The sequence below is a fragment of the Centruroides vittatus genome, unplaced genomic scaffold (genome assembly GCF_030686945.1).
Source record: "Centruroides vittatus isolate TY-2023 unplaced genomic scaffold, ASM3068694v2 contig_602, whole genome shotgun sequence".
NCBI classification, from domain to species: domain Eukaryota; kingdom Metazoa; phylum Arthropoda; class Arachnida; order Scorpiones; family Buthidae; genus Centruroides; species Centruroides vittatus.
This window is the reverse complement of record NW_027122368.1, coordinates 264,614-277,587: the sequence shown is the minus strand read 5'-3', so window position 1 is coordinate 277,587 and position 12,974 is coordinate 264,614. Positions and strand designations below refer to the sequence as shown.

Below are 12,974 nucleotides of genomic sequence, written 5' to 3'. Positions count from 1 at the left end.
ACAGAACAAATGATCACGTGAGCAGAAGTAACACGCAGTAGTCCTGCATCACGTGAGATTACAATCACGTGACAACCAATCCCCAAAGCGACTATGTACGGGCGCGTTACTGTTTAGAAAAATTCAGTTTAATAATTATTAATTTCAGTTTAATAATTATTAATTTTATTAATCAAAATAATTATTAATTTAAAAATTAATATTACTTTTGCTAGTTTGCAACATTTATTCTAATATACACAGCAAAAACGAATAAACTGATGATAAAATGAAGTTGTGAATGATTACAGTGGGTGATCGGTTAACGAACACAATCTGTTCCAACACTTTCTTCGTTATCCGAATTGTTCGTTAACCAATTATCGATTTACCATAGGTTTTTATGAGAATTTGATTAATTCGTTCTGGAGACCCCAAAAATTAAAAAAATATATATACTTTCTTACTACGTTTATTTATATGTAATAATAAAAATACATGTATAGGCCTATACAGTCGAATCTCGATAAGTCGACACATGGGATAACTCGACACATTTCCACTTCCCCTTGGGGTGTCGACTTATGCGGAGTCGACTGTATATGTATGTATTTTTATTATTGCATATAAATAAACGTAGTAAGAAAGTTTATATGTATATATATATATATATATATAGAGAGAGAGAGTCTTGCATTTTTATTAGATGTTTTTTTCCGTTTGTGGAGGTTAAAGAATTTCTCCAATGTCCATTGCTTTTCTTTCTTCTTCGGGATTTTTCAGAAGTTAATAGTTAATAGCATTGTAATTGTAGAGATCCCAAGCCTATTAACCTCAACCTGGTTTGGATGCTATTCTAAGACCGTTGTCCTGACATCCTCCCACTTCTTCAAAAAAATGTTTAATAGCAGATATCGACATTAATTTTCTTTCTCGGGAGAAAACACATCTCGCCGAGTTTCTTGGTGTTGTTCATTCTAGAGTTCTTGGCGTTTTTCTGTCCTCAGATCAGTTTCAGGTTCCATTATGAGCTCTTCAATGTTCTTTATTTCTTAGATGTGATTTTTGTTACTCTAGCTGCTTGAGTCTTCTTGATTATACTGTATCTTTCTTAGATAAGATTGAACTGCAACCTACTGTACACCTGTTCGAGCCATACTGCCCAGCAGTATCAGACATTTTCTGCCCACTCTCTACTTTGCTATTATACTCTCACATTTCGAAAATAAAAACCGACGCAAAACTTAACAAGTGCCCGCCCGACAGTCTCGCAAATACTATAAAAAATTCTTTCTGTCAAAAAATAAAAAAGCTGGAATTACAAGGGAGAGTTTCAAAGTACGGAGGAATACTATTCGATCAGTATATACCGGGTTGAGAGTCGATGTTGACGTCTCTCGCGCTTCGAAAAATTTCGAATTGTTACCCGAAGACAAGGGAAGACCAATCGGTATTCGTTATTTTACGTCTCTTCTTGTGTTTGTTCTGTGAGGTGTTCGTTGTTCGAACATAAAAATCTTTCGCGAAAGTGTTCGTTATCCGATTTGTTCGTTAACCGATCACCCACTGTAATAAGAAACTAAAATCACGTGATATATAATAGATAAATTATGATTAGGTGAAAGAAATGAAATAAAATTGAACTTTATTACGTTATAATTAATTATTAATATCATCGTGTTTTCCCTCAAAAGTAATAATGAGTAAATAAAATAATAAAATTTGCTAGATTACGTCAGGTGCAGAGGATTATTTTAAAAATATACGAAAAATTACGGGATTAAATTATTTCTTGTCATTAAACTTTTCATAAATAACTCACTTCAACAATTGTTAATGAATTTCAGTTTATAAAAACCAAATTACTTTTCTTAGAATTTAAATGTCACCGAAGTTACGTGCCACGTTACGCAACTTCATCCACGCAAAATTATCGCGATACGGTTTCACTTAAATGTTATTACGCAATTTTAAAATATTTAAAATTTTAACGGTTCCTTCCAACCTATTGTGTTCTTTACGTCTCACGTTGGTTTTTTGCCTGTTATTTCAAGACACATTTATATATATATATAGGCCTTTTAATCAACTGAAATTTTACATAATTTGATTACTGTTATCGGCCTACATTTAAACCAAGGGTTTTTTTGTTTTTGTTTTGTTTCGTAAGGCGTCGAGTGGCGTCGTCTTTTACGTCGACCTCCCCTAGGTCTCTCGGAACTGTTGGTTGGAAGGCCGACATCATTGCGTTTGAAGATTTGCTGTACAAATAAGGATCTACATCACAACCTGTTTGTTCAAGAAAATTGTCAAGACGAAATGCTCGGTCATTTACAATTTTCGACTGTAAAAGTGATTATCTCATTTGATAAATATACTATACATTTCCAAAATAAGTACAGAAAAATAGCTGGATAAGTGGTACTGGTACAAACCAACTTATTATTTTTTTATCGTCATTTCCAAGGAAATTTAACTAATATTATTTTATAACCGTTCCAATTCTTTCGCGCTTGTCCTTGAAATTATAAATGACTGTGTTTTATAAGGAATAAAACTCGAGATTAAAAATGCAGTTATTTTTTAAATAAAGGAAGTAAATCTTTTATTATTAAACCAGCGAAAAAATAATTTCAGTCGGTGTGTAGAACCGCGTTCCTGATATTTGTCGGTGGAAATATACGGTAATCCGAATCCCTTAATTCTCGCTTGATGCGTAGTTTAACATTCGTATCTATTTTCTATTGCTATAACGTAATTAATAAATATTGATAACTGTTTTTGAACGTCAATCTTTGTATTATGTCGTATTTAATAAATAAATAACATACAAATTTTACAACGTTACGTAAAAGTATATTTAAAAAAAAGTAACTGTTTACTTTGTTTTAAACGAATTGCAGTTAATTGGATTTTTATTAAATAATAATTATTCGTAAAAATTTTAAGCTTTGTTAATTAAAAAGTGTAAGAGAATCTCGACGGTTGTTTGGCGCCAAACGATTTTGAATGATGAGGGATAATGGTTACTGCGCACACTCAGTTAGATGTTGGTACGTCATCATCCGGGATATCGTAGTTATCGCGCGTTGCTAAACCGTGTTCGTCCTGTTACGAAGGCGGGAAGACATATTTGTTGACATTTATTGTATCCTTCATTTTTCCAGCAAATAAAAGTAAGTTAACGCGTAATTTCTACTCGTTCGTAGCCTTACGCGCTCGTATGTTAGTTATGTTGATTACAATTGGTTCTGTGTGGGCGGTGACAGGGTGACAGAGCGTCTGCGTTCGGCTCTGATCATCCAGACTTTCTTTTTTATCCGAAAGAAATTCCCGCCTCTATTAATATAAAATTCTTATATTTTAATCAAAAGTAAATATTATTTGAAATTATTTTTCTTGTTTAAATTGTAAAAATTATTATTAAAAGCGTCATATATATGTTTTCCATAGATATCGATATTGATCAGTTTGCCATTGATTCGGTAGGGGGCGGAGTTTGATTAACTTGTTATTTAAATTTTCAAATCAATAAATATTGTTTTGAATTTTTAAAATTTAAAATGTTTGTCCGCATTTGTGGAACAGAACGGACCAGAGGAATATTGATTGATGATTTGGCCTTTAATCTGTTCCAATATTTGATAAATTTCTAATTTATACAATTGTGTACGGGAACGTATAACATAACTTACTGCAGATATCTTTCCTGGTGTTACCGTGTCATTAGTACGCTGCGTAACGATTTAATTGAACAGTTTAGGTTTTTTTTAAACACGTGCTTTGAGTAAATTGTATAAATTTGTTTCGCTTTTTCCAATTTTCTTCGTTGCTATTCGCATTTCTTTTTTGTTTTAAACATTTCGTTTATATCACAACGTTCCCTTCCAACCACAAGGATAACACATGCATAAAAATGTCCTGTTTGTCGTTTTAATGCAAGCGGTTTAAATGTAAAGCTAAACATGGTTTATTGATGCCAGACTATAATGCGCTAAACAATACCGTCAAAAGTTATTTTTCTGCATACAATTACGTTGATATTTTAAAGATTAACGGATATTTCTAACGGAATTCATTTGCTACTATGTCACGCATCAAATCTAATTCTGCTTTCGACGACTGGTAGAGAATTTTTTTTGTTTTTTTCAATCGGAAGTGAAATTTAGCATTTAATTTTTGTTTAATGGATTGTTTTTAAAATCAAGTCTAGTTCATTCGTTAAAATACGTAGTTGAGTTATTTCTTCTCCTGTGTCGTTAGCCGGAATGACCGATTTCTAGTCGAGAATTTGACCAGTGCCTTCCTTTTCAATGACGTCACACTTATGGTCAGTACGTGATGTATTATCAGTCGATATTTACACACGTATCGTGACGAAAGGTCGGTAGCAAAGGCTGGAAACATATACTCTATCTTCATTTCGTTATTTTCTGGTAAAGTGATTGATTATGTTAAAGTATCCGTATAACCGACTGTTGCATCGATAACCTATTATTCAGTTAGAGAATAAGGTTTTACAACACGCATTCTGACAACTGTAGTGGTCGAATTGATAAAATTAAAAAAATTACCATTAACATATTTCTGTCACTTATTTTAAATTTAATAGGCTACATATATGTAGTTTATATACAGTAGCTATATTCTTCTAAGGAAAATCGATATTGATGCTTAAAGGCTCGTATCGATTTTTGCATAGGAGGAAATAAGGGTGACATACGTTACGATAAGCCACTAAAAGGCTTACTATAACGTACGTTTTAAACAGAATTAATTAAACGTAATTTTAAACAGAATTAATCTTGTCAATAATCTTGTTATTTTTAATTATGACAAGAAGAATTTACGGTGTCAGCATACGACGGGTCTTGTTTATTTTCATCGTTTAGCATTTTTTACTCGCATTTCCTAATATCCTCTATGTAGTCTAGTGCAGGAAATGATAAATATTCACCATATCTCAATAACATTTAAATCTCTTCCAGCAGATGTTTTACTCCTTTTACCAATCTAAAATAATAAAGTGCTGTATAATTGTTATATTTTTAAAACTCATTGCTAATAGCATTATCAAAATTTTCTATTTTTAACGTTTATGGTGAAACTTGTAAAGGTCAAGTCAAGGAATGAAATGTTTTCTTCTTTCTTCCTTTTTAGATTATCCGAAACTGATATCGATTTAGTTATATATTGTGAAAGAACAGTTATTTGGATTTCGTTTAATTAATACATGGAGGCCAAACTAAAGTCAACTTTTCCAGTTTTAGTTTTAATATAAATATTGATCTGGGTATAAATTCTTGGTGCAGTTTTGATCGAAGTGATTCTGGCTTGGTGCCAGACGTCTGAGCGAGTAGCCCTCCTCACCTTTGCCTGTGGAAGAATCAGAGGTGGTGTAATAACAGGTCACACTACTGCTAACTTCGTCCTACCCTCCACAATAGAATGGTTAAAACCGAGGTGCTGTAAATGAGGGGTGATTACTGCTGACCTTCAAACTCTCTCCTAGTTAACTCGGTGTATATTGAGTTTAAAATATACGCTTATTTGCTATCCAACCAGGTTTATAATACCTCAAGTAACCGTTTATTGATCTAGTAACAGGTTATTTTAGGAATCCCGTCTAATTACAAAACTATCCGATATACTTCTAATATATATATATTATTGTTATATAACATTCGAGACGTATTATAGTGATTTTTAGGAACGGGTTTTGTATATAAGTAGGCGAACTGCATTTCTGGTTTGTCGCTTGACCAGATTTTTGTAAATTGTCTTCATTTAGGAGTTTTTATTCTCTTTGTTTTTTAAAGTTGCTTTATTACACGTGGAGCGTGTAACTAAAATAGCACGTGGTACAGCGTGTTGGATTATGTTTATGGCTAATAAATGATTGAATTGGAACCGCATCCTTTATCTCGTTGTCATGGTTACGGATTTATTTTCCAGTCGTCCCGCTTCTCATCATTGCAGATAGAATGGATTCTACGAATTCGAATTTGAAATTTTGTCCAAGTAAATAAAAAGTTTGTTTCATTTAAGTTAACATGTTGTAATGATTGCATCTTCGTTCCATCAGTTACATGTGATTTACAGTAATTTATTAATTAAGATGATAAAGAGAACAATTATTTCCAAGCCGATTTATATAAATAACCGCGATTGCAAAAAAAAAAAAAAAAAAATCACGATCTTTGTCCTTGAGCAGTTAACACGTTTAACACTTCGCTGTAGCATTAAAAGTTTATTTGGTAGATTATTATTCGGATGCATAATTTGCTGTAAAAATCGAATACATTTTCGACGTCTGATTCCAAATACAATGAAATGAAGCTATTTAAATTCGTTATATTTTTATATTTAGAAAATATAAGTACTTGTAACAATTTCTTAGGGATTGATTATGTACTGTACTGTACATTTAAATTACGTACAGTACGTAATTTAAGCTATTTCAGCAAAAACACATTACAGAAACTTCTGATAATAAATTATTTAAAAACTAGTTATTTTATAGTGATGCCTTTTAAACAAAATATTTGGATTCGTTAAAATATTTTTCTCTACTCTAAAATCATCCGGTTGTGTTTGCAGTAAAATACGAATCGATACGTAAGTTTTGTATGCTCGACGAGTGGCATAAAATGATTAAATGATTTTATTAAACATTTGGAACGTAAACAAAAATTTCGAGAAGTTGTAACGCTTTCAAAATTCTTTAAATTCTTAAAAATTGGCAATTGTATTGATGGAGAGACAATAAATAATATTTTATTCCTGAATACATACACACACACTGACACACTTTTAATTTTTGTTTTGGTTACTATGCCTTACTCTGGTGTGGCATAGTATGCGTCCGCTGGTGTTAACCGAGTATAACTCGCATAATAATAAAAACAGTGGAGTTAGCTGAATAATATTTTTCTTTTCTTTCTTGCTGTGTAAATAAGTCATAAGTACTTTTGTCATTGAGCTACTTTTTGTTTCAAAATGGCTTACTATCTTACTTTCCAAAAATATCCAACTCCGTGTACGTACGTTCGTGCCGTACTTTCGATCGACTAGTGATCCGGTCAATCTTTATATTATATCTATTTGTATTAATTTATGAATATTTCTGTATTAATTCAATTACAACCGTTAACGTTAAAGTAATAAAATATGGTTTATTATTATTTTTAAGTACCGAGAATGCCGGTTCAACGAAGAGTGCGAGGATCGTATTGGTTACGTTTAAGGATCAGAAGTGCTCGCAGACTAGAGAAAAGCAATTGCTGGTGTCTTCTGGGAAATAATGCTATAAGCAAATCAAATTTAAATATTCATTCGTCAAATGATCATTTAACAAACTGTAAATTCTCAATAAATGGTCGACCGGAAAAAGTAAGTGAATTCAACTGTTGCATTTCTAATGATGTATTTTCAATTTATGAATAAAATAATTAAATAAAATTTAAAATGTTTTAGTTGTACGTAAGGAAAAAGTGTTTTAAAAAGAAAAAGAAGGACGCAAGGATTTGTAAACCCGCCGATAACAAATTGGATGACTCTTTTATTACAAATATGTCTTGTAAGAAAAGACGTTCTAGCAAAGTAACTAGATCAGGTAATTGAATATTTTTGAGTTTAAAAATATGCATTGAAACATTTTGAACAACATTTACTGAAGCTTAACTCTATTCTTCAGCAACATTAATATCTACTGAAATCGAAATCTGTAAATTATCTGAACAAGCAGGAGCTCTCTTTTCTCCTGTATATCAGTTTTTAGAAGGTTAGTCAAAGTTAGAAATAAATCTTTCCAAAAGTAAACTGTTGATAAGTTTATAATAGTTCCTTCATATGTAATATATTCTTTTCAGAAAATAAAGCTGATACAGAAAAGATTACACTGTTATCCTTAGAAGAAGCAACTAAAGAAATTAACAGGGTATATGAACATGCTTCCTTACAAACTCAATGTGATATATCAGGTTAGTTTTAATTCATATTTCTGCTTTAATTTTATGTATTTAAACTAGTTTTTATATTAAATAAGATATAAATTATACCATAACTTTAAGAACCTATGATATTAAAAATAATCATTTTAATTTCTGTTACTGTTTGCTACTTTTAAAAAATGAGTTTGTATTTTTCATATAACTAGTGCTAAACAATAGATACATTTACTCGTATTACATACATTTTCTAAAGCTTTCAAAATTTCATTTAAAGTTTTTTATTTATTATTTTATTACTTTCCCGGCTGTTATATATAATAGAGGAAAAGTATGGCAATCGGTCAAAAAATGACTCCCAAGGTTTTTACGTGTTTGGACTTAGAACACCTTAAAATTTCAATAAATGCAAAAACATTTGGGAGGTATTTCTGTATGTATGGATGTGTGTGTGTGGGGGGGGGCACAGTTTTGTCACCCTGTTTGAAGCTTAATTAATAACTCCTGTACTTTTTGTGAAAAATTTCTGAAATTTTGCAGGGAGGTCTATTTATTAGGGGAATTGATGCTATTAAATTTTTGTGGTTAAAGGTTGAGAGGGTGAGGAGATAATGGGGTTTGTGTAGGTTTGGACATAATGATGATTTTACTTGTTATTAGCATTTACAGTTTTTTATAAAACTCATTCCTATCCTCAAAATTGAGCGTTTTGTCATTTTATAATAGTTAAAAATATAAAAATTTTTAAATAAAATATCGTAACAGACGATGCCATCAAAACTTTAAATGTTGCCAGGAAAGTTGAGCAACTCATTGCTGGTTTATTAAAAGTGGCTGTTGATGTTAATTATATAATAGTATAGAGAATTATAAAAGAATCTTATCATAACAGAAAAGTTTTTCAGTCTTTTGAAATTTAACATCCTTGTTTGTTTGTATTGTAATGCATTGCTTATTTTATTTAAATGCAACAAACAGTTTTTCTGCAATTATATATTCATTTTTGTAAGTGATACGGTGTGGTCATGATTTATATTTGGGTTGTATTCCTGGAATGCTTGCATTAAGGAAGATTTGTGCAAATAAAGATTACATATTCAAAGAAATAAATTCACATTGGGAAAATGTATTTTGTGAACATGTAGTCACTGGCTTTTATGAAATTAATTGAAAAATTGTTGAAGTAAATAAAAATTAAGGAAAATTTTAAAATAGTTATACTGTATAGGCCAACATATAAATCAAGTTTTATAAACCTGAGAAAAAAACTTTATCAAACTAGTAGTTGACTTATACAGCAGGTATGTAATGAGAACTTTTACCATTGAGTGGTTAACAAGTGGAACAGAGCTCTAACAGTATCTGTCTACCTCTTACCATAATTCCAGCATGTCACTGCAAATATTTATAATTAAAAACTCTTATTTGGTGAACTTATTAACTAACATACCTAGTATGCTAATAAGTTCTCATACAAATATTAATGTCTACAATTGAAGTGTATTTAAATATAATATTGTAACAAGCATCTTTTAGAACAAGTAGGTAATAAGGTACATAACATGCATCTCTGATGTTCAAAGTGTCCATGTGCTTCAATACAGGCTTAATCCTTGGTATTCACTCTTTTATGGTAGTACAGATAGATGCTTTTCATAAGAAAGGCAGTCCATTTTTGCAGTCCATGTTGTAACTCAAGAAGAGATTTCTTGAGAGTCTCAACATTTGTATGGGAGTTATCACAGACCTTCTGACAAACTTTGACCATTTGGAGTAATGTAATGAGTTCAGGTCAGGCAATGCAGTAAGTTATTCTTCCTTCAAATTGAAATCTGCAGCTTTTTTTTAACCAGCCCGTGATGGTTTTGGTACTGTGGGCTGGCATTGAGTTTTGCTAAAAAGTTCAAGTTTAATTTTTGAACAGAGTTCTGTTCAATGGTTCTACAATTGTCTGGAGAATTTGTCCTGTAGTTCCTGTCTCTTCATTTAACTCCCATTGATACAAAATGAAGTTTTGCTTTTCTTTTCCAACTGATACCTGTTCAGACCATAACACTTTCAGGACAATGAATCCTTTAAGACATGCAGAGAATATTTTTCATTGATTTATCATGGACATGGTCATTTTACTTGTTAAATTTTTTTCTTCATGATGAAAGGTTTATTTGTGAAGAAAATTTTTTTCACATTTCCATACCTTTGCAAAAGCAGTGACGGAATTGGCATGTTCTTTCTTTGAGCATGCATCAATGTGTGGCATATACCACATTTAAAGCCTGAGGTTTGAGGTCCTTTTCCAGTGCTAGATGAATAATTTTTCTTGAGTCATTCATCTGTAAGGCTAACTTTCTTTGTCATTGGCAAGGATATCTTATTTGGCATTTGAAAGCTATAAGTAATCCTGGAGTCTTTTTATCCCTTGGATGACCACTTTTTGGATGCTTCTCTATATTAATAATTTCCTTGTTCCTCTTAATGGTACAGTATACTAAGTTTCTTGTAAAACATCCCCAAGTTTTGGAAGATGGAAAATTTTAGATTTCTTCATTCCTTGAAAAAAAAGCTGCAAAACTGTAGACGTTTTCTTTATTTCCTCTATAGCTAACAAAGAAAGATTGTAAACCATCTTGCATACAAATGTTTAAACAGTAAATAGAATGTGTATGAAAATTTAAATCATGTGCATGTCACAGGTGCAAAAAACGAAGACAAATTTTATACCAGAGATTATTAGCATACAGAACTTTTGCAGTGGGAGGGAATTGCTTTGAAGGGAACAAAATAAATTTTGATGAATAAATTCAAATCTTCTGTTTTATTGAACCATTCCCAGTACTTGTTAATCACATGGGTATATATTTTTATTTAAACTTTGTAATGCAGGAAAATAATTTAATTTAATTAACAGACTTTTTGAATCAAAAATGCAAAATTTATTTACATGACAGTGGTCATACAATTTTTTCTGAAAAATTATTTTAAAAATGCACCAATTTTTTGCAAAATTTTAAAGTTATTTAGTTTTTGACCGACTTTTTCATTATTACTATTAGTTGAAAATGCAACCTTCTCTTTATAATGTTTTAAAATATATTTAGACCTTAGAGGATTTGTATTTAATTAATTAAATTGGGTTATGGGTTCTTGTTATATACAATATATATGTAGATGTTAATATTTTTTACTGTATGATAAATTTATGGCAAAATGTGAAATATAAAGTAAGATAATGTTAATAAAATGATGATAAAACTTCATTTTAACTATTTTAATTGAAACAGTTTAGAAAAAGTTTTTAAATGCATTGGGTTGAATCGAAAGTTTGTTCCAGTATTTATATAATTGCTCATTTGTGTCGCCCACTGTCATGCTTATCAAGTTTTAACTTTTTTTTTTTGTTTTGTTTGGTGTCACAACTTCGTGAATTTATAGACACTTGGCAAATTCATCTATTTAATCCATTATCTTACAGAGACGTCTTTTGGGTTTTCGCCCCTCTTCAGTCTGTTACGTAATGTACATGTGTTGCATCTGGTGGGCATCTGTCCAGCACCTTCCGCACTACGTTTTCCCACTTACATTCCTCTTCTTGCTAACTTGACTGCTTCCCCCATATGTCTCACAAATAAACAAGTTTTAACTTGTTTAAGTGGCCATTACAAATATTTGCATTTTTATATGTAAGTTTAATTACAGTTAGTTTTTAAAATTCTGTTATCTTTTAAGAAAAAAACATTAAAATGGAAGATAAAAAGGTGCATTTTCGACATCTCAATTTCTATTATTTCCGAAAAGGAAAAAATGCAACAAAAACTCAGAAGAAGATATGTGCTGTATATGGGGAAGATGAAGTTATTGATCAAACATGTCAGAAATGGTTTTCAAAATTTAGGGTAGAAGATTTTTCTCTTGAAGATGCAACTTGGTCAGAATTGCCTTTGGCCATATAAGATGAGTCCATAACAACTTTAATTCAAAATGATTGGCATAAAACAACATGAGAGATAGCTGACATCTTAAAAGTATCCCAAACATCTGTTATCAGACATTCGGCTAGCTTTGGATACACTCCCCATTATGATGTTTGGGTTCCCCATCAGTTAAGTGAACGAAACCTTATTTTGAACATGTTTCTGTTTGTGATTCACTTTTAAAATGCAATGAAGATGATCCATTTTTAAAGCAATTAATAACAGGTGATGAAAAATAGATCATTTATAACAATATTCAATGCAAGAGATCTTGGAGTAGGTCAGGTGATGCTCCAGTGCCGCAAATTAAATCTGGTTTGCATCCAGAAAAGTAATGATTTCAGTTTGGTGGGATTGGAAAAGGGTTTTTTATTACGAGCTTTACCCAACAACCAAACGATTAATTCCAATAAATATTGTTTTGAACTAGATGAATTAAAGAATGCAGTGCATCAATATAAGAGACTTATGTAATGAGAGATGCAGTGCTGATCCTGGAAAAGTCGGGTTTTTAATCAGTTTTGTTAGAAAATCCAGTGTCTGGTGTACACACCCATTATATAGGGGCGACCATTAGAATGATCTCTACCCTCATCTCCGAGCACCAAAATTCTGTCGCGGTGGGAAAGTGTGACACTAAGCTGGCCAGGATGGTGTTGCAACACCAATACACTTCGCTTTGGGACCTGGTTGTGATGCTCAGATGCTGTGATGAAGAGGACCAAGTGTACGTTCAGGAGGCCCTTTTCACCAAGTTGCTATTGTCCTGCAACTCCCCCACCTTGGATTTGCATGGAATCTGGATTAATCTATACATGTGATTAAAGCATCAATATTAGCTCTGCTCCTATGCCCTTCACCTACTCTGTGTATTAAGGTGCATGTGCTTCATTGTTATGCATTTTTCAAACTCACGTTTTAAAATTTTCTTGTTCTAAATGTTTTAAAGTTCCAAACAGTTAATGCCATTCTTATTTTAAGTTAAAATTTGGTTTGAAATTGGTACGATTCTGTATCTACTTGAGGACAATGTCTATTACTGTGTTGAAAGTGTTTGTAAGAAAATAAATGTACA

At 31.6% G+C, this 12,974-nt stretch overlaps 1 protein-coding gene across 2 annotated transcripts in view; it reads left to right on the top strand.

Moving 5' to 3' along the window:
- Positions 1–3,028: 3,028 nt before the first annotated feature.
- Positions 3,029–12,974, top strand: part of LOC136979295 (CTD small phosphatase-like protein 2) — a 90,389-nt gene continuing 80,443 nt past the window's right edge. Inside the window, exons 1-5 of one of the 2 annotated variants that reach the window (XM_067275237.1) lie at positions 3,029–3,155; positions 7,172–7,371; positions 7,456–7,594; positions 7,676–7,762; positions 7,851–7,961. In XM_067275237.1, coding sequence (XP_067131338.1) covers positions 7,180–7,371; positions 7,456–7,594; positions 7,676–7,762; positions 7,851–7,961 — 529 coding nt within the window. In that variant the 5' untranslated portion in view covers positions 3,029–3,155; positions 7,172–7,179. The remainder of the gene's footprint in view (positions 3,156–7,171; positions 7,372–7,455; positions 7,595–7,675; positions 7,763–7,850; positions 7,962–12,974) is intronic. The other variant, XM_067275238.1, reaches the window with a different exon arrangement.